General features: G+C 38.9%; 1 protein-coding gene across 2 annotated transcripts in view; it reads right to left on the bottom strand.

The window, feature by feature from the left end:
• UNC80 (unc-80 subunit of NALCN channel complex) overlaps positions 1-22,661 on the bottom strand; it is a 237,327-nt gene that overhangs the window by 94,334 nt on the left and 120,332 nt on the right. The window contains exons 26-31 of one of the 2 annotated variants that reach the window (XM_077154955.1): positions 20,902-21,067; positions 15,683-15,886; positions 13,541-13,641; positions 11,638-11,838; positions 3,520-3,627; positions 2,232-2,370 (exon numbers count right to left, since the gene is read on the bottom strand). In XM_077154955.1, coding sequence (XP_077011070.1) covers positions 2,232-2,370; positions 3,520-3,627; positions 11,638-11,838; positions 13,541-13,641; positions 15,683-15,886; positions 20,902-21,067 — 919 coding nt within the window. The remainder of the gene's footprint in view (positions 1-2,231; positions 2,371-3,519; positions 3,628-11,637; positions 11,839-13,540; positions 13,642-15,682; positions 15,887-20,901; positions 21,068-22,661) is intronic. The other variant, XM_077154956.1, reaches the window with a different exon arrangement.

Genomic DNA, 22,661 nt, shown 5'->3' with positions numbered 1-22,661 from the left:
TTCAGTTTCTTCACTGGTAAAAGAGCAATAACAATAAAGTTAAAGACAACAATACCTACCTCTCAGTTTGTCGCTAAAAATAAAATATGAGAAAGTGCTTTGTGAAGCAAAAAGTACTCCACACTTCTAAACTGCACTTTATTCTTCAGAGGCGATATTGCCTAACAGAAGAATGTGGAATGTGAAGTCAGAAAACGAGGGTTTGATTTTCTGGCTCTCTCTGCTAATCTGGGCTGTGTGAACTTGGATAAATCCTTTCCGCTCCCTGAGTCACACTTTGATCATCTATACAATTCATCAGTTGTATGAGTCTCAAATAAGGTAATGTGTGTACAAAAGTTATATAATGAGTGTTAGTTATTGTGATTAGAGTTAATAATCCTTGTCTTTATTCAACCAGCTGTTTAATTCTCCACCTTCCTTCACCTCCTTCACTTTTCTTTAAAGACCATGCTTGCTCTTTTAATCATGGTAGTTGGAGTTCTGTCTCAATCTCTTCGTTCAATTTTCTTGTTACACTCACTGATCAGCAGACCCACTGATATTTTTATAGCACTGGTTTCCTTTCAGTTTTTAATTTCTTCTAAGGGCTATCTTTTTTGCTTCCACACCTTGAGATTAAATTCTTCTATTTTTCTGATATTTTTCCTGGGTCTTTGCTGGCCAGTCTTCTTCCTCTTATGCTCTGAAGGTAGAGAAGTCCAACGGCTAGGTGCTCATCTCTGCTCTTTTCCCTTTCCTCATTCTCCCCCAGAGATCCCATCACCCTCGGTGCTTCAGCTGCCACATATAATAAATATTTTCCCAAGTTTATCTCTTGCTCCATCCTTTTTCATTATCTTAGTGTTATACAGACAACTATATGTCTTTCCCTCAACTAAAAATCACTATTTCTAAAACCAAGCTATCCATCCTACTGATTGTAGTATTTAATACTCTATATAACGTTACTGTAGCTCAGAACCCTCCGGTGTTTTCCCATGGTTTAGAGGAAGCCCACACTTCAAGCCTGCTGCTCAATTCTGTTATAATCTGAGTCCCACTCATCTATCTATATGACGGACTGGTGACCCCACTATGCAAACTACCCCTCTTGTCAAATCTGTCTCCTCAGTCTTTCCAAATAAGCACAGTGCAGTTCCAGACCCATGCTGCTTTGCTTACATTGTTTCCTCTGTTTGGCTAATTCCTAGCTGCTTATTTAAGCCCAATCCACCTCTTCACATAATCTAAGGAAGACTGGAATGACTGAGCCATCACTGGGGAGCATGCCCTTCCCCGAACTCCTGTAGCTTTCTCTGAGAAGTTGTGCTAAAGAAACAAAAACCTAAGCTTTAATGCAAACACAAATATTTCTTACAAAAACATTTACTGTAGTATTGTATAAAAAGAGAAAAGGCTGGACTCAATCTAAACGTCCATTAACAGGAGCTGGTTAAAAAAATTATGGTATGTCCATTCATTTAATGGAATTTGGTCACCATTAGAAAGAGAGTCATTGTCAATAAATGATACCCTAGATATAATAATGGGAAAATGTTAACATCTTTACACAATGTTCCCACTTGCATAAACATTCAAAATACATGTGTATACTTACATATCACATACGCAAAACATACCCTAGAAGGATTTCTGAGAAATTAAAAATTTTTGCCCCTGGGAAGGGAACCAGGAACCATGACAAAGAGGGTGATACTTTAAACTTTATACAGTTCTGTGCTATTTGCATTTTTATCATTGTGTGCTTCTCAATTAAAATAACTATATAAAATAAAGGAAGCTGTATAAGAAATGGAAAAGTGAGTGAAGAACATACATTTCGTGATACTATCTACTAGCTATGTATCCTTGGACAAAGTCCCTTACATTTCCATAAATTTGCTTTGATATTATAATTTGAACATAGAACATTACTCACATTAGGGTTAATAAGGTTAATGATGATGGTTTACCACAAAGAATTTTATCTTCTGTGACATATAGTACAAATGCAGATTCTGGGGAAAATCATTCTCTATCATTTGATAATATGAAAGAGACTGCTGGTCTTGTGCAAACCACACAGTGAAACTGAAAGGAAGCACACAGAACCTAGGTCTGCTTTCCTAGAGCGCACGGTTCCATCGAGAGTGCTAGGAATTGCCATCAATCGGACCTAGGAGGGAGAATGGAATGAATGCTCTTCTCTCTTAATGTAATGATGATGACAACCAGAGGTTTTTCCTTACCTGCCGCCCCTGCCATGTGCTCATCCATGCTGAGCAGGAGCTCCCAGGCAGCTGGCTGGATGTCTCCATACATCTCCTCTGTCAGAATTGGTGCTGCCTTGATTAACAGAGATAAAGGAGCTGGTGACAGGCTCATTACCTGGGAAAAGACAGAAATCCTGTCTTAAAATCTTTTATGATACTGATTGCTATAATCCCCTCGAAACTTAAGAGTCTTTTCTTACCTTCCCCTCTCTTTGGTTTCCTTAAATGATCTTAAAATATTTTCTAAAATGGGAGCATATTTAGTTGGCATGACATAATAGGCTTTATACCTTGTTATTTGTTGCATAATTAGAAAAAAAACATACTAATTACTATAACAGTTTCACCACAAAAGTACTCTACAATCAACCAAGGAACAGACTATAGACTATATATAACTCTGTGAGGAAAGAAAAACTCCCACAAGTACATCTTTGTGTTAAAAGCCTCAGCGGACTTTTAAGGCACTCTATTTTCCTTCATTTAGGAGCTGATTTCCACTGAAAAATATGAGTAGCCTCTGACTTATAAAGGACTTTCATTTAGAAAGTTAATTTGCCAAACCAGTGTGAACTCAGAGGGCATTTTCCTTTTGAAACACTATTATACATTGTGGTTATTGCCCTAAATTAGCCCAAAGATCCTATTTAATCCATAATATCAGATAATAAATATAGGTTTGGGTAAGTCTAGGCCTTTAATATCATTTCAAACACCAGAAAAACATAAAAAAATTTTCTGGTGAAATGCACTTTGATTTAAAGCTTAGATAGTAATGAAATACAACAACATATCAAGCACTCGATAAGTCTGTGAATGTGTTATCTAATTTAATTCACACATTGTTTCTTTGAGATAGGTGTGATTGTTATAATCCCCATTTTATAGAGAGAAATTAAGTATTGGCCCAAGGTGTCCGAGCCAAGGCAATGAAGGTGGGGTACAAGCCCCAACCGTCTCGTTCCTAAACCTGTGACCATCACCGTCATCCATGCAGTGGTAGGAAATCAGCTCCAATGAAGCGGGGAGACGTAAAGTTCAAGCCAAGCCACCTAAGCCATGTCTCTGTGGAAGTTTGCTGTTTAGCAAGATAGGGTTTTTTCCCTTTTACATTTGCTGGCACTCTTGCCCCTCAGCTAAAGGGGTCTTAAGGCCATCATTGTGCCAGTTGGCCTTGTGTGTCCCAAATATTAGTCAACAGGATACCTGGAACCACCTCCTTGTTAATGCTGCATGAATATTTTTCTGATCCAGGTGTAAATACCTGGAGTCTGATGTACTTCAGCATTCCAGAATCTTTTTTCCCCTCCAGGTTGGCATCTGAAACTCTTTTCTTCAAAGAGGGTGTCCTCAGGCATGATTTATCTGAACACTGAAAAGAACATGAGATATGTGACAAAGGATGTTTTCTGTTTTTTTTAAAAAAAGAACAGTGTTGAATTTTCCTCAAATTCTCCAAAAAAAGCATCTTCTAATAGAAGAGATGACTTGAGGCTCCTTTGTGGGCCCACACTTTCTGAAAATTGTAAAAAGCTGTTAATTTTGTAACGAAAAGGGTACTTACAGGTATTTAGCAGCAGTCTTTCTCTTTTACCACTAAGGAAACTGAGGTCCAGAGAGGTGGTGCACTTGACCAAGTCACAAAATTAGTTATTAGTAGACTAAAGAAAGCCCATGGATCTCCTGACTTTCATTGCAGGGCCGATCATATTTCACTACATTGTCTAAAACATAACTCTTTAAAAATATTAAATCATTTAAAACCCATTCTATCCAATAATCCCTTTAAAGGGATACTACAAGTGAACCATTTGGTCATGGTAGAAAGAAAATATTTCATAGAGGACTGTCAGAAAACAAAAGGTAAAAGACAGGGGTAAACAAGCAAATATGAGTTCAGAGCACCTATCATCCAGGCTGAGTTATACAAGTGAAATGGTTTCTTTAGAAAGGCACACACTCATTTGTACGAGATAGCAGCTCTTCTTTCAATCGTCCCCTCAACCAGAGTTCAGAAAAGGCCTGACTCATCTAGGTAAGCAGAGATAAAACAATTTCCTCCTCTGACTAGCTAAATGTCAAAGAATGGAGTGGGCTAAGTGGCTGAGAGAATGGTCCAAATAGCAACAGATTTTTGTATATTTATTCTGAGTCCTGATTCCTCCTATTTCCTCACTCCAGTCCTTGTGAAGAGAGACTCCTTCTCCTTGTATAAATGAATGTTCATTTGTTTTTCTAGTGCCATGTCAATGAAATGCTTTATCCCCCTATGCCAAGGGGGAAAACTGAACTCCTTAAGCATTTTTGAACAGAGTTTCACTGTGCTGTAGATGGAGAGCTTTTGAAAGATGAAGCAAAACGCCAAGTACATGCATGTTCCAATAAAGCCTTTCAAAACTTTGACAAAAAAGACATAAGACAATGTATCTATTACATAATTGGTATGAAACCAGCTTTTTAAGTCAACCTGCTTGGAAATAAGTGAATCAGAGTTCTTGCAGTGCTGTCTAAAGACAAAGACACAGAGGTACATACTTAGAATCATTTGGAAAAGGAAATTTGCATTGCTTTTTTTCTGTGAATGTAAAAGCAATATTCATCATAAGTAGTATGCTTATTTTATATGATTTTAAAGTTTCTGAAATCATACATGGCAATCATTTTCTGTATAAATGTAAGAGTGTATATGACTCGCTTTTAAAAAGAGTCAAGGTATTAAAAAAGTACTTTCTGTCTGCTTTTATTCTTTCCAGTTATAAAATATGTACATTGAAGAATATCTGGAAAATACACAAGAATAAAGAAGAAGAAAACAAAAGTCCCTATAATCCTCAACCCCGTGATAACCACTATTTGGTTCCTTTCTGCCTTTTTGTTTTCATGTATTTTAGCATAACTGTGATGATGCTGTCTGGCACAGAATTTTAGCAAATTTCACTATGATTTTATAATGTATATTCCCTGGGTTATTACAATGCTTTTAAAATATGATTTTTGAAATTTGAAAGTATTTCACCCCCTTTTCCCTTTGGCTGAACATTTTGTCTTTTTCTGGGTTACTTTGAATAATACTTTCTGATTAAATTATGGGAACTTTTCCCATAATTTTTCCCAGGTAGAAACAGGAAAATACTCAAATCAGAAGAAAAAGGATGACCATTTATGCTTATCTCTGACACTCTGGGAAATGTAGGGCTGTGTTTACTCCTGCCTACTGGGAACAGAACATGTGCCAAGCTTTTCAGATATCAAATACTGAATATCCTGGTGCGTTTCCTTGGGAAGCATGGCGTGTTATGGTAGCCTCATGATTATTAGGCTGCTTGTTTTGGTTGGAAGGGAAGGGGATTGGAAGGACTTTCATACTAGGGTGATGGACTAGTCACTTTTCTGGAATGATCCGATCAGACCTGGAAGACAGATAGCAGAGATGGGTACATGCATGAGGGTCCTAAGGTCCTTCTGGCGGTGTGACCCCCACCCTAGATTAGCAAGGCTATAATCAGTTGCCTTTTGGCAATATGATGTAAAACTTGGCTAGAAGAGAGAGCTGGGAACTGGCTGGAATAAGAGGTTAGTTCCAAAGGCATCTATTAGTTATTAGTAGTTCTCTGAATATTTAGATATTTCACTGACTAATGATTTATCACCTGTGGTACTTGGCTAAAAAAAGAGAAGTTAGGTTCTCTTTTCTAGAGAATTTAGCGATAGAATCTGAATCATTTGCTGATGGTTGCTGGGACTGAAATATTGACGATGCAAGCTTGGTTTTCAGTTTATGCACAGGATGAGTGAAGTTGGTGGAGCAGGTGAGGGAACAGAGATGAGGGAGCAGATGGAGATGATGCAAAAGCAGCAGAGATCAGTGACTATGTCTACTCTGAGAAACAAAGACAGAAACCTTGGTTCTCATTTCCCTGAGGCCTGCTATATTTCCCTTTCTGTCCCTCATTTCATGTGGTTCCACTGTATTTTTTTGGAGAAGCTCCCTAATTATTTGAACTAGTTTTAGTGGTATCTGTTCCCTGCATCAAAAATCAATTGCCTCAGTGGCAGAATGCTCGCCTTCCAGGTGGGAGATCCAGGTTTGATTCCTGGACCAGGCACCCACCTACCTCCTCCCCCACCCTCCAAAAAGATGATTGCCTATAGAAGAATAATACTTAATCATTTTAATAATTTTAAAATTTATTCATTGGACATTTCAGAAATATTTATTGAGAGTTACCCATATACCAGGAACTGGGCTAACTTCTGGGGATATGCTGATGAAGAAAACATCCATGATTCCTGCCCTCATGGAGAGTGTATCTTACTAGGAGAAGATTAAAATACAAAAAAAAGCAAACAAATGAAAAATCAAAATAAACAGAGGAGACACACACCATGCAAGGATGATATACTGTGGAACTAACAAGGTAGCTAAGATCTGGGAACTTTGGAGTCAGCCTGCTATGCTCCCTGGGAATGGTTTTCTTCCTGTTTCTGGGAGGAAAGCAGTATGCTAACACAAGTGTAACATTCCTTAAAAGGTAACCTAGACTCTCTGCGCCTCAGATATCTTTAATACAGGAATTGTGCATATCATGGGGGAAGTTATTCTGGCCCATGAAATCAGGATCTAATACCTAGTACTGACCTCACCAGAACTGTCCATGGCTTTAGAAAAACATCAGCCTTGCAGGAAATCAGCTGGCCTCTTGCCATCTGCACTGGCTTTGGAAAAGTTACTGGTACTGTGCCTTTACTTTTTGGCATGTACCTTGCTCTTCTTTTGGGCAGAAAGGAAAAAATAGTTTTAGCCACTCCTTTTTTTTTACATCAGCAAGCACCAACTGATCATCTACTTTATTTAGAACATACTATTGCACAAGGTACAGGCATATATCAAAAAAAAAAAAAAATCAAAGAATTCTGTGGTGAAGGTGATAGATGCATATAAAATGCTAGTTTATTTTAAAAAGTCTCAAGTTTAGACGTGCACTAAAATAGACAAGCAGAATGTACAGTGAGTTTCTGAGCACTGAAATGTAGATTAGCAGATTGATCAGAGATAAATGAGTTACAAAATGTACTAGCTGCCAATAATATATTCTGCCATAAAAAATTTTAAAAGGAAACAGGAATGAAATGCCAACTGTTCATAAGACTCAACTCTAGTCAGAACCTCTGCTTTTATTCTTGATTTAGTGCCTACTCTGTTTTCATTTTGGCTCTGGAAATGTGGGCATTGTTCATTTATGTGACTGATTCAGACCAGGCAAATGAAAAATCATGAGAGGAAAAAAAAGAGCTTGAGCAGGAAGCTGGCATTTTGGAAATAAAACGTTTATCACAGACAATTCAATACATCCTTTCAGCCCTTCACTTGAATGACTAATGTAAATGGTTTAAGGGTAGAGGACATTTGCCATTGCCTTACTTTTCCTTTCTCTTTTAGAAATGTAAGCAACAAAACACAGGGGTGAGACTTTTCTGCTGCTTCAGGCAAGTGTCCTTTTTGGGGGCAGAGGCGGAGGGCATTCACAAAACACATTAGAACTACCACTCACTCACTCATCCAGTATTCAGTGGTCCTCTGCTATAGGTGGGATACCGTTAGGTATCACACAGGGTACAAAATATGTTAGACTGCCTCAGTTATCAAGGAGTTATATTTAAGTAAAATAGGAGAAACAGGGATAAAAATAGCAGCCAGAGTGATGTTAAAACCTTCCCACTGCTCGTAGGTAATGACTAAAATCCTTACCATGGCCTGGAGGCCCCAGAAGGTCTGTTCTCTACCTGTCTGTGAAGTCTCATCATGCTCCTCGATCTTCCTCTCTGGGTTCCAACCACAGTCTGTAAGTATTCACTCTCCTCTCTGATTGGAAAACCACCCCTGGACCCTTCAGCCAAAACTCACCTGTTGCTTCATTGGTAAGGCTATCCTTTATATACCCCAAGTTCAAAGCTCCATTCATAAACTCCCTCAGCACGGTGTGCCTCTCCTTCATTGTGCTTATCACTGCAAATGTGTGTCAGTTTGGGAGATTACTTGATTAATGCCTGTCTCTCCAACTGCACTGTGAGCATCATAAGAGGGCTCAGAATACGTGTGTCTTGCCCACAGTATACCCAGTACCTAATATGGACTTAGCATAGTTCCATGGGTTCATTAAAAGTCTGTGGAATAAATGATTGATTGAGTGAATGAATGAATGATAAGAAAACCAAAAGAAATGTTATGATAATTTAGAGGAAGGAGGTAGGAAGGAAATTAACATTTATTGTGCACTTGCAGTATGCTCCATGCTTAACACTAGCAAGAACAGAAAAGATTTCAGGAAAGAAGTAGCATTTAAGTTGAATCGTGAAGGGTTTCGGATTTGACTATTTATATGCTAGAGGGATGAAGGTATAGTTTGGTCAAGGTACAGCAATAGGAAATTTGGGGTATGTATGGAGAACAATACATATTAATTGAGGCTGGTGTGTTTCTGTACAACATATACAATTTTCTTCTAAAGCTAAGGGAGTTTTTTACACAAAGAGAGAGCTTATCTAAACGGAAATAAGATTTTTTGAATGAAGAATCATTTATGTTTTAATATATGTATATATATGAATATTTTATTATCGGGGATTAACTCATGTGCCCCAAAAAAGGCATGTTCTTAATCTTATCCATGTTGCCATGGATGTGAACCCATTTGTAAACAGGACCTTCTTAAGGTGTTATCATCAGTTAAGGTGTGGCCCGACTGGATCCGGGTGAATCTTAATCTGTGTTGCTGGAGACTATAAAGAGAGCAAATTTGGACACAGAGAAAGCCAGAAATCAGCAGAAACCAGGAGAGCAGCCACAAGGAGAGAAAGATCAGGAGACAGAGGTGCAAGCTAAGGAAGCCCAAGGATGGCGGCAGGCTAGCCCTAGCACGCTACAGACATCGTGAAGACAGTATGGCCTCGCTGACATCTTGATTTTGGACTTCTGTCCTTCAAAACCGAGGCAATACATTCCTGTAGTTAAACCAAACAATATATGGCATTTGCCATAGTAGCCCTGGCAAATTAAGACATGTGTATAGACTTGTATATTCACATACATACACACATACCCACACAAATACACATACATGCACAAAAATACACATAAACAAAAATACATATACATATATGCAAGCATGTATACTTATTTTTCTTTTTATGTCATCATTTAGCATTTATTTAGTTTATCTGTAACCTTCAAAAACCTATTCTTCACCTTCATTCCCTTCAGGATTTGTGTAGGCTGACTAACAGGAGATGCAATAGAGTCTAGTTTAAAAGCCCTGACTTTTAGTCCACATTTCTAAATCAAAGTCTAGCTGAACACATTATAGACGCGAACTGTGAACAATCTCATCCTTTCTTAGCCTCAACTTTTTCATTTATAAAATGAGAACAGTACCTCTTGTACAAAGCTTGTAAGAATCAAAAAGCACTGTCAATGATACAGCCTCTCATACTTTCCCACACACGTATAGAACAAATACTAAAAAATTATGCCCCATGTTTCAGTTTCCTAACTGCTAAAACAAATACCATTTAATGGGTTGGTTTAATAACGACTTTACTAGCTAATGGTCACAGAGCCAGAAGGTTTACCTCTTTTCAGAGTTATCTTCTGGATAGCTAGGGTTCCTTTGCTTTCCTGTCACACTGCAATACACAGTGATGTCTTCTCCTTTCTCCGCGTTCCATTGACTTCCAGCTTCTAGCTGTTTCCTGTGGCTTCTCTCTGCCTCCAATTTCCTTTGCTTGTAAGGTCTTCAGCATACTGGATTAAGGCCCACCCTTAAAAGGCATACCTTACCTAATAACATCTTTAAAAGGTCCTATTCAGCAATGGGTTCACCCTCACAGGACCGGGGATTGGGACCTCAACATGCTCTTTGTGTGGGGACATGATTCAATCCCCAACACCCTAGAAGGCAACCTAACACATTTATGAGGTGAATGAGCTGCATAATTATCTTTCTCCTTTAGAATCTCTTAGATTTTCCAAAATTATTTCAATGAACATATATTACCTTCACACACAAAAAAAGGTGTAATGAAAAGAAATCACATTGTGAGCGCTAACATGTTAAAACCCACTGTATAACTCAACGGCACAGGTTTTTTTTGTTATTACTCACACTCTGGAGTTGTTTGATGTGAATATTAATCTCAACCTTACCTTGTGGCTTACAAACTCCTTAGGAGAAAGAGCCTCTGTTCCCACTTATTTATTTCCACCACCCGCCCCCCCCAGATTGTTTGCCTAATATCAAGCCCAAGCAGGTGCGAAATGAATGCCTGTTGAAGTTTATAAGTGTTATAAAAATCTTTTTGCACAACCATTTGGGAAAGCAGCTGCAGGAGCAGCCAGCAGCGCTCAGTGCCTTGGTTATTGTACTCATCCAGGGCAGGTGGGTAGCTCAGGCTTCTCTGGCAGACACCCAGCTGCCCTACTGACAGCCTTCAGCTTCTGCCAGCTTCAGCTGCTCAGGGGGCTTGTTGGGAAAGTGCACCTGAGTGCCTAGAAAATGTGAACACTTCTTCAAGGCGCTTCCTTTAGTCTGACTTGACCTAGAATATTCTGCTATTTATCTGTGAACACTTATTAGTATTTCTTAATATATAACTATATTATTTTCCTATAAATGCTTTGACAAATTGCTATAAACTTAGTAGCTTAAAACAACAGAGATTTTTTCATTTTACATTTTTGGACATCAGAAGTCTAAAATGAATAAGCAGAGCTACGGTCATTCTTGAGGCTCTTGGGAATAATACGTTTCCTTGTCTTTTCCTGCTTCCAGAGGCTACCAGTGTTCCCTGGCCCACGGTCCTGCATCACTCCGACCTCTGTTGTCCCATTTCCTTCCTTAACTCTGACACTTCTGCTTCCCCTTTCATTGATAAGGACCCTTGTAATTAACTTGCCCTCTCCCACCACCTTGGATAATCCAAGAAAATCTGCCCATTTTAGGATTCTTAATTTAATCACACCTGCTATGTCCCTTTTGCCATGTGCGGCAGCACATTCACAAGTTCCGAGTGTTAGGACATGGTCCTCTTGGGGGACACTGTTCTGCCTATCACAATAACCTGCTAATGGCCAGTCCTGTGAGTTCGTATTTATTCATAGACATATAGACAAACCCAGGGAAAAGATTTCACGTTTACTCATGGCCACAACATGACAACAAAGCATTTGTCTTATTACACCCGTCTCCCACTTTTGCTTGGATTCACACAGACCTGTTGCCTGCTTTAAAAGCTGCAGTTCCCTGAAACGTTTACATCCATAGAAAATATCTTAGAATGCCATTTTCTCTACCACTGGGGTGTCACCCGTTGATGGTTTGCTCACCTCTTTCTGCTTCTTGCCCCGGAGAGCCACACTGCTGCTGGTGTGGCTCTCCCGGAGGGAATCCACAGTGTCCCCGTAGAGCAGCTTGATGGCCCTGACCAGCCGGGCACAGGAGCGGCTGTGGTGCAGGTAGCAGTGCGGATGGCAGTAGTCGACGTGGGTGCAGATGAAGCTTTGCTGATTGCACAGCAAGATCATGACCTGGAACACAAATATCACTAAGACTGCACCCACTAGGCAATCACAGACCGTGAGCATTACTATGATGTGGAAGATGGCAAGTCAGAAGTCAACTTTCCTTGATGGGTTTTGAAATCACAGTGAATGAATAATTTCCTCAAGAGAACAAAGAGTTACAGGCCTTTATCCACTTGGTCATTTTTTTCTCCCGGTATTAATACTTGATGAATTGATTTTACATACTAAGTTGGAATTCAGGACTGCTGTAGGAGGGAGAAATTGAAAGGGCTAAATTTGGAGAGAAGGGAGGTACAGAGAAATGATACCAACACGTGTTGACTATTATTCCCAAGCTGGAAATAAATTTCCTTGGAAAATTGACAGTATCTACTAAAGCTGACCATGAATATGCCTCATGACCCAGGAATTACACTTCTATATCAATTTCCTAGAGAAATGCTAACATATAGGTACTATAAGGCATATACAAGAATATTCACAGCAAAACTATCCTTAATTGGCCAAACTGGAAAAAAACTAAATGCCAGCAGTAAAATGGCAGCCCAATTATATAGTGTAATGATATACAACATAAATGAATGAACTACCTGCTAATCTGAGTGAAATGGATGAACCTTACAAGAAAAGCTGAGTGAAAGCTTTATTCTGCCTACCACAATACTTAGTGTATGATGCCAACCATATACATTTCAAAAACAGACAAAATTAATCTACTACGGCAAAAGTTAGAATAGTAGTTACTTTTAGGGGAGGGTCATGACTAGTAGAGGGCTTGAAAAGGGCTTTTGAGGTGCTGGTAATCTTCTTTTCGACCTAATGGTGGTTACACAAATATGCTCACTTCATGAAAATTTATTGAGCTGTACTTAATAGGTTTTGGTATGCTTTTTAATATGTGAGCTAGACATCAATAAAAAGTGGACTTTTTAAACAGTTGCCTCAGGGATTCTCATGATCAGCCAATTCTGGGAATACTTTCAGAGAAGGTACTGATCTCTGTGAATAGTACTTTATACTCTTAGAAGCATCATGCATCAGCTAGGCCCTATAGGCTCCTACCAGGAAGTCAGATTTGAATGAGGGTAGATGGCAATAACTTATATCTAAATCAGTAGTGGTGCTGGAGGGACCCTGTCAATTGTGTGCTCAGGTTATGCTTCCTTACCTTTCTCCTTCCTTCTTCCCTCACGCCTAGCTTGAATACTGAACTCTATTCTATGCCCATAGATTTCTTGTGTTTCCCTCCTGACAGTATCCTTTGGATAGTTCTTTGAGGGATGACCATCGTTGTCTTAGAATTTCCTTGTCCTGACTTATAATAGGACCGAATAAAGACCCCAGGGACTTGTTCTTAACAGTCACAGTAAGCTGTATAAAACTGACTGGAATGAGCAGCCTGCATCAGTAAAGCTACGCTGACCACAGACCAGGCTAGGTCCTTCCTCATTCTCTGACTTCAGAGATCCACGACACAACCATATCAAAAGACCCTGGGGTTAGTTAAGCTAAAGATGAGTACAATTCAGCAGAATACAAATCTCAGTGAGTGCTGAGAGATTCATCTGAAGTACAAACATCTGGTTTATGCTGGAAGATTAAACTGGAGTGATGGTTTTAGTATAACCTTTTGTTCTCCCTCCACAGATCTTTCCCAATGTCAAAAGAAATTTATCTCTGGGCTCTTTCTGAGATTACTACTTACATGAAGCCATGACATGTTTCTGTGGTAATTTTCCTCCGTGCCAGCATTACTCATTCCCTCTGGCTCGATGCTGGGCTCACTTGCACTCCAAGGACTCCCTTCTTCAAAAGAAAAATACCAAAAAATATTTCACTATTCGATTTCCCCAGGGAGCACGTTGGTATGGTATAGCTGTCCATGCTTTTGAATCCTAGGGCAGACTACGCTGGCCCAATGGGTCACAGGGCAAGATTTTGCCTTTGTTGGAGGACTATTAATAGGAGATGTTCCTTTCACCACCAGCTGAACTAGCAATTACAATGACATTTATGATCTCTGTTACGGTGGCTTCCATTTTGAGAGATGGGAGCAGAGAGAAAACAGAGTCAAATTCTTGAATTGCTGAGATAGGCAAGTCATTGGTTGAGTGTGACCAATTCATCCCAGTGTGACCACACCTTGCAGGTGCATTCAGGAGAAACATAACCAACCCAGAGTGGTCACACAATTTGCTGCTGCCTTTACTGCTGCTGTGATGACGGCTGTGTGACTGTACCACTGCTCTCTACACCACCAGGCTTTGCTACCAGGGCTATTTCAAAGATGGGCAGGTGCCTCGGAACAATGAAGGGAATTCATGTCCAACTGGGCACAAGCCTTGTAAAAACTCTTCACTGTGGGAAAGTAGGAGGGAGACATCTCTCAGGAATCACTTAGAATACTACTTGACAAAGCTTTGCTCTCTAATCTAAAAGCCTTCACAGGTGTCTTTCTTTGAATAAACAATGTTGCTACCCTGGCTATTTTGACTCAAATGATCAGTTTTGTTAAATTAATCAATTTGAATAATTAATTGAAATAATTTTGTCTAACCTTGCTGGAGATCTTGTTACAGTTTCAGACCGTAACTAAGAAGTCACAGTTTTTTTTTTAAAAAAAAACTGTTTCCTTTTAGAAGAAGCAGAATTTAAAGAGTGCATAAATTAGCTATTTTCAAAGGCGAGGGTGGGTGGGTGTAGAAACATTTCCTATTTTAAACAGTCTTTGATTAGATATACTCAGCTTCTATTTTAGCAGACTCGATCAATAATTTATCCACATTTTTCTGACTTCTTAAAGAACTTACTTAGAAGGGAAAGCTTTCTATCTTGCCTCTCCTGCAGAGACGAATGGCAAAGAGAATCTGCTTCAACTTGAATCTAACAGTCAACTGTAGGCATCTGGAAAAGTCTATGTGTATGCTTCAACTTTTTTGGTCCATTAAGATGCTAATCATGGGCCCTTAGGACTTAAGCATTCTGACATACGGAGCCTCTGAATCCTAGAGGGATAACTTACAACTCCAATGCTTTGATTTTACATAGATCTCATTCTCAGGTGTTTAACACATGTTGAAATTATCCCAATTTACTTCAGAATATCCTTCCAGAGCAGGCAAGGAGTAAATTGAATCATTCCCATTAGATAACTGGAGAAAACAAGTCTCTGGGAAGTCAAATGACTTGCTGAACATCACTAATTGTCAGGTCCAGACAATTCCCTCCCTCTTATATTGGGTGTTTTATTTTCTATTTATTTGTTTTTTGGGGTGCATGGTCCTAGAATCAAACCCAGCTCTCCTATATAGAAAAGCGAGCATTCTACCACTGAACCAACTGGGCCCCATGGTGGTTTAATTTTTAAATAGAGACTGAAAGCTATAGAGGACGTTTAGATAGCTGTCCCCAAGGGAATTTTTATTTTGAAAGTCCTTATCAGAAGAATGGATGCGCCAACCTCCAGATTTACAAAGACTGCCTTTGTTATTGAAATGCTTTCCTTCCCTAATGTATACTCTCTATCCTCATTACTCAAAGTGTGGATTTCGAACCATGAGCATCAGCTTCACTGGGAAATTCGTTAAAAATGTAGACTCTTAAGGCTCCCACCCCACGTCTACTGAAACAGAATCAACACTTTAACAAGACTCCAGGTAAGTTGCGTGCACACTGTTAGAGCAGCACTGCTCTCTAGGGAAGTGTGGTCCTCGGTGAATGAGATGTCCACCCTATGGCTCTGCCCTGCATCTGTTTACATATCAGGAGATGGACGTCAGCTGGTTCAGGCCTTGGGCCCTGTCTTCCTACCCCCCACATCCCTGTGCACCCCACTCCTCTAGGTTACCTAGATCAGTGACAGTGTCCCTGCTCTGGGACAGCTGCAGCTCCTCAGCCTCAGACTCTGAGTCCTGCCGTGATAACTTGCTGCTCTTTAAGCTGCCGACCCGGCGAATGCTGGATAAGGAACCCCCCTTCTTCACCTGGAAACTGCGGGTTCCTTTAATCTGGAGCAGGCGGGAACCTCCTATCCTGATCTTCCTGCTGGGAACTGTATTAAAAGAATAAAATAGGGCTTTTTCCCCCTTAGTCTTCCCCACCCAGTGTTAAATCCAAGCTCTCCCCAGCTTGTCCCTGATCAGCCTCCTCTCCTGGCATTTCTGGACAAGGAGCATCTCCCAAGTCTCCAGTAATGCAGGCCTTGTTAGGCAGGCAGGAGGCTGGCTCCTCCAGGAAGGGCTGGTGCAGCTTCATTCTCGGACACACAGCTCATAGGTGCTGGGAGCAACCTGTTCTCTTTCTGGCCCAGGGTTCACAAGCATGAGTGTGCTCTCGCAGTAGCATTATCTAGGACCATTAGTACATTTACATAACATTATAGCTTTATTCAATAGAACCACAAACCTTTTGATTTTGTTTTTCTTTTGAAATGGCACTTATAGAGTTCTGTGAGCTGTTATATAACCCCTTCATTGTGGAATACCTTATAAAAAAATTAAAACAAGCGGTGCCTCTCTCTCCAACAGTCAGCAGTGGGTTCCACTTTGGCTCTCCAGTGATAGGCATTAAAGGATCTGCTTTCACTGGGGTGCTTTGGGTGAGCATGAGTGTGAAATGGTTCCATTCTCAATGGACCTAGTGATTTCATAGCATCCTTCTCTCAGTCAAAAGGCTGGGTGAGATGCAAGTCCAAATGGTGCAACACCCTGAGTCAACCTTACAGTCAAAAATACCAAGAAGAACATGCATTTATTCATTTCTTAGTGTTCTGGAAGAAACAGCCATCAGGGAGGAAAATAAAAGGACAAAGGCACATGTTTAAAGGTGAAACCTATTTTGTTATCAAAAGTATCCTTACTTTCCATAGTCTTATATGCACACCTCCTTCCTTTTATATTGAAGATGTGATGTTGTTACATATTAATTTTATACGGATGGGAGAAAGAAATTTTCTAGAGCTTAAAGTCCATTATTAGGAAGGGGCCATTTTTGGTTAAGTGTCCTTCTTAAGATTTCTTAGTAATTATCTAAACACAGCTATTAATATTTCGAAAAGTCTCCATCTTCTTGACTGCATTTTGGTCTCAAATTTCTCACTCATAGGTGAGTTAACAGGTGACTTTGATATAACTTATATAGCTCTTAGAAATGTTAATTTAACATATACCTTTTTTTTGTTTTGTTTTGCATGGGTAGGCACCAGGAAATGAACCCAGGTCTCCAGCATGGCAGGCGAGAACTCTGTCTGCTGAGCCACCGTGGCCCACCCTTAACATATACTTTTAGTGCCATATAAAAAGACCCAGAAAAGAATTCCTGCTGAATAATCTGATTTACTCTTGTGATTAAGAAAGATTAAAATTATCACCAAACAGCTGCAAAAGGCCTCAGAGAGTTCACAGAATACACCTGGATAGAATTCCACGTAAGTATTTCTTGCAATACATTTGGATAAATTCCACAAAGACTATACACTATATTGCTATATTTTAATTATAGCACAAAGCTTCACCCACTGTATTTTCAACAGTATTTGTAAATTTAATTGAGGCTTTGATGACCTACCTTAAATATATTTAAAATAAAATGATTCTCACTTAAAAATCACTAATATAATTTCACATCAAAGTGGTTTGGGAAGTAGAGGACAAAGATTAGAGAGAGAATTCTTAGCATTTCTAAAAAGCCACACTCTAGAACTACTTGCCTGATTTCATGACACCTTCCAGCCTACAAAAGTAGCAAAATACCCATGCATTAATGTGATCTGAAAAAGAGTTAATTTTGAGACCCTGCTTCATTACTAAAGATAATTGGGGACATCCTGTGGCACCAATAAATTAGACTCAGAATTGTGACACTAGTTATTTATAAGGACATAGAGGTTAGAATTTAAATTTGGTATTAGACATGAAATATGTCAGTTGAGATTATACAGCTTTGAGTTTTAGTCTTCCTCTCCATGACAACAAGAAACAAATTCATCTAAATGGGATAAAACACGACCCTTTTCCCTTTTCGCTCATCCTACATTTTATCCATTAGCAAGCTCTGCTGGCTCTACACTTCAAAATATAAAAGGGGCTCTATTTCGAAAACCCCATCACGTCTCTCCTGGATTAAGTAAGATGATTACCTAAGTACTCCTCTACCCCATTCTTGCAGCTTAGTCATCTTTTAAAAAATCACGAATACACATATTATGTAATTTTTCTGGTCAAAATCTGCTAACTGTCCTACACACTTATATAGAATTAAATTTCTAAGTATGTTTACCAACTCCCTTTTTTGTTTTGCCTTTCTAAGCTCATCTATCAATTTTCTCTCAAGAGCATTCTGTTGCAGCCATGTTGGTCTTCTCGCCATTCCTCAAATGCACCAAGTTCATGTCTGCAGCAGAGTCTGGCTCCTGCTGTTGCCTCTGGTGGGGAGGCCCCTCCCTCAGCTCCTTTGCATCACGTAGGTCTATGCTCTGCATCACTCAGGAGGGGGTCTTCTGTGGCCACTCCCCCCTCCACTTCAGGTCACCACCAATTCCCTGACCCTAATTTGTTTTTCTTCATACTTGGTGTCTCTAGTTGAAAATCTAGTATTTTATGCCATTTACTATTATGTTATTAACCATTAGTTACTATAAATGAAAATAAATGTTGGAATACTTTCCTGACCATTGCCATATTCTGGGCATCTATATCAGTGCCTAGCACATAGTAGGTGTGCAACAGATGGTTGCTGAATGATCAGGCTAGTTTTGGTGTCTGTATTTTGGAATACAAATCTGAATTTGCATTTGGAATATGGGTAAAACAATTTGACGGCTTCTTCTAAGGAGGTTTTCAGGCAGCCATTTTTAGGTCTAAGGATTCCACATTAGTTTCCTTTGGTAGAGTCTGAATTGTTCTTAGGTTGTTTCTCTCAAGAACTGACATTTTTAGCTTTTCTAAAAAACAGGTGGTATATAGTTTTTAATAAAGTTATAATAACCTGAATGAGTAGGGTTCCCATGGTCCCCATTTTGTCACTGGCTTTAGTAGCTTGTCAAATAGACAAAGAACATTTAAGAATCTTCAGGAAGATTCTCGCCAACCTGATAAAAGACATTTATTGGCTACCTTCTCACTTTATAGTTTCAGCTTTTTTGCTTTTTATTAATGAAATTACTTCCATATATTAACATAACCATATTGTGAGGAGAAAAATGCTAAGAATGTGTGTGTTTGAGTATCAAAAGACAATTAAAATTAATTTGATACTTCATTTTTTAAAACGATGTTAGAATTTATTCCACTTAAGCATAACCATTTCAGTATTAGGAATTTTTTCTTTTAGCTACTTTAAACAATAACTATCTTATATAGAACTTTGAATGGACAACTAAATTGCATTCAAAACTAAAATCCCTTTGGGATATGTTTAAAAGATGGAAGTTTCTCATAATATCAGTTTTCCTTGTCTGAAGTAGTGATATTTGAAGAAATATTGACTTGATACTTCTACATACTCAGAAATTACCCAAGAGTTGCTTATTCTTCCTATAACATGGTCTTTGTTCACCAAAAATTCAATACAGTATCATATGACTATTTGCAATTTTAAAGTGTCTTGACGATAATCTGACATTGAAATGTTCAAACTTTTCCTAGTATATATCCATTCCTTACATGATTTGAAGCATTTTGTATTTTCTTTATATAGGATGATTCCTTATGAGAACCATTCATTTTTTAGGTTTTAGCCAACATTTATTGAGTCATTCTCTGTAAGGACACTAGAAAGTATTTCAATGCATAAAATTATCTTTGACTATTATTACAAATGTGCTGGTATTCTTTTAATTGAAACTCATTAGAAAAATAACGAAAGGCACTGGAGTTAAACAGAAAACCAGATACTGAAATCAACCATTTAACAGAGCCTCTAGGGAGCAATTTAAAAATCTGCTTTCTTTACATTAGCCCATACTTAGGATCTCCTATGTCAGGTATAATCTATATGCTCATGACCCAAAAAATCACAACAGTGATTTATTGTATACCTGCTATGAACCAGGTATTGAGTTTGCACTTTACTTGCACTGCTTCATTTAAAACTTTCAACATTACAATGCAGTAGCTGTTAATCATCCATCTTTACTGAGAAGAAAACTGCAGTTTAGCAGTTAAGTGACTAGGACAAAGTTACATAGCTAGTTATTGTCGTTCATGCATTTTAAGGTGTACATTTTTCACATTTTAACATAGGAGATTAGGATTATTTTACAAATAAAGACAATTTAAGATTACTTGTTCCAAACAACAGTTGTGACACATTTGTCACTGCCTGTGTCCACGTGAATGTCTAAAGGGCCAGCAACAAAACTTGCAGAATGAGTAGCAGTGTCTTTTAACCCCTAGGAACCAAATGGTACTTGGTGGGAAGGAAGGGTGAGTTGGCAAATCTAATGTATTTAGCAGCATTCCTGAAGCAAGGAATGAAGGCAGGCTAGCTCCACACAGTTGCAAATTTGCTTAAGCCACTAGCACAAATAGCTTTATTACTTTTACAGATTCATTTAAGAAATGATGTACCATATCACTAACACTGATGGCATGGGACAATATTGTATAGAGAAACAAGGACTGACTACTCTGAATTGAGAGGTGATGAAGAAACGTTGAACTCTGAATTGAAGATGTTTCAGAAAAATCTTAACTAATTTTTTTCCTTTCCTTTTTTTTCCCTTGGCTGTTTACGAATGATTTATCAATAAACAAAAACAGTAGCAACAAAAACCCTATGTCTAACTAAGCCTGAAAGTCTTCTTTCAATAAGAATAAAACATAAATTAAGTTATGAAAATGCATGAAGACAGAGGTGAATTAGGAGTGTTTTTCCTATCTTATTGGTAAGTAAAATAACGATTCATCAAATTAGCATCGTTTTCTGCCTCAGTGAGCCTAAAGAGTTCATACAAAACAGAGCAACAATTTTGAACTTCCTCTGGACATAGAATTAAGTAATTTAGACCTGAGACCAAATACCCTAGGAGAAGCACTGAAACATCAAATAATACCTGTTTTTTCATACCTTTCTTCTCCTCAGCACCAGCATCGGATTTGAGGGTGTGGCTGCTGCTGTGGAGGGAATCTTTTGAATCTTCATTTTCATCCAGGACCCCGGCAAAGCTGATCTTCCTCTCATATCTATGCCGGTCCAACTCAGGATCCAAGCGAAGTCTGCAGCTCTCCAGGTCCTGATATGTCAGTGAGGAGCACGTGAATGCTGGCATCTTCCCAGCACTACTTTGGTATTGAGGTAAACCTCCCTCAATTTTGAATTACACCCAACTGCAATTAAACAGCCAAATTTCCCTTTATCTAATGCCAGTTTTAGATTGTGGTATTTTTCCCCTTTCCTTACATCCTTCACTTTCCAAAAAGCATTAACCTTTGTTCTAAATGCAGAACTAGTTTCCTTTCCTTCTGTTTGTCCATAGTTTTGGCTGTATCCTTGGTGTTAATCTATTTGTCGGAAAATCAGGCATTGGGTATGTATGTACGTGTTGGGTACTGCGGGATAAATAAGAGAAAGGGTTTTTGCCCTAAAGGAACTCAAGAATCCTAAGAGAGAAACTGAGAAGGCAAACAATAAAAATATGGTGTGGTCAATTCCAAGGGTGAGAGAGTAGGAGCTTAGGAATAAGGCTTGGTGGCTGTGGTTGGCAGGATAATGGTCCCCAAAGATGTTCATGTCCTAATCTCTGGGACCTGTGATATGTTTTCTCACATGGCAACAGGGGCTTTGTAGATGTGATTAAGGTAAAGTACCTTGAGATGGGGAAATTATCCTGGATTATCCAGGTGTAACCAATCTAATCACATCCATCCTGAAAAGCAGAGAGACTTCCCAGACTGTGGTCAGAGGAACACGTGATTATGGAAGGCAGGTGAGAGATGCTACAGTATTGCCTTGGAAAGGGAGGAAGGAGCCATGAGCCAAGGAATGCAGATGGCCGTTAGGAGCTGGAAAGGACAAGCAACCATATTTTCCGCTAGAGTCCTCAGGAATGAATGCGGCCCTGCCAACACTTGAGTGTAGCCCAGTGAGACCCAAGTTGGACTTCTGACTTCCAGAACTGTAAGATACATTTGCACAGTTTTAAGCTGTTAATGTCGTAATTTGTTACAGTAGAAATATAAAACAACACAGAGATGATATTTGAGTTAAGTCTTGAGCATTAAGTAAAATTAGGTTGGCAAACCAATGGGGAAAGTCAGTTAAGGTTTAAGAAACCATACGTGTAAGGGCTAGCAGGCACAAAACAGGATCACACATCAGAGAAACTTCTTACTCTCATGCATCACTGCCTGCTGGTGAGTAGAATGATTCCATATGCTAAAGTAAGCCGTGGGGCTCATAATAATTTAGTGGGCTATGAGGTCCCAAATAAAAAATTTGACCTGCTCTATAAATAGCCATTTTCTCATGCTGAAGACCATATTTATTAATCATTAATCTACGAAGCATTTTTGGAGGACGTAACAAATAAAAATACATGTAACGGGAGACCCTGGTTCAATTCCTGGACCATGTACCCCCCCGCTCAAAAAATATATATATATAAGATGCTGACTTTGTTTTTAATACAGTATTTTTTTTCTTATTATAACAATAATGTCTTGGATTAAAATAGATCTGGAAAACAAAAATATGTTTTAAAAAAGAAGTTTCCACTAAAATTAAAATCTTATGCTTTTAACTGTCATCAATGAGATGAAATTTTAGAATCTATATGTTGAATATTCTTTTCCTTTTGTGTTAAGAACAGAGATGCCCTAGGCTCCTAA

This window comes from Tamandua tetradactyla, chromosome 3 (assembly GCF_023851605.1).
Source record: "Tamandua tetradactyla isolate mTamTet1 chromosome 3, mTamTet1.pri, whole genome shotgun sequence".
Taxonomy (NCBI): Eukaryota; Metazoa; Chordata; class Mammalia; order Pilosa; family Myrmecophagidae; genus Tamandua; species Tamandua tetradactyla.
The sequence above is the reverse complement of the archived record's forward strand: the minus strand, read 5'-3'. Positions and strand labels throughout refer to the sequence as shown.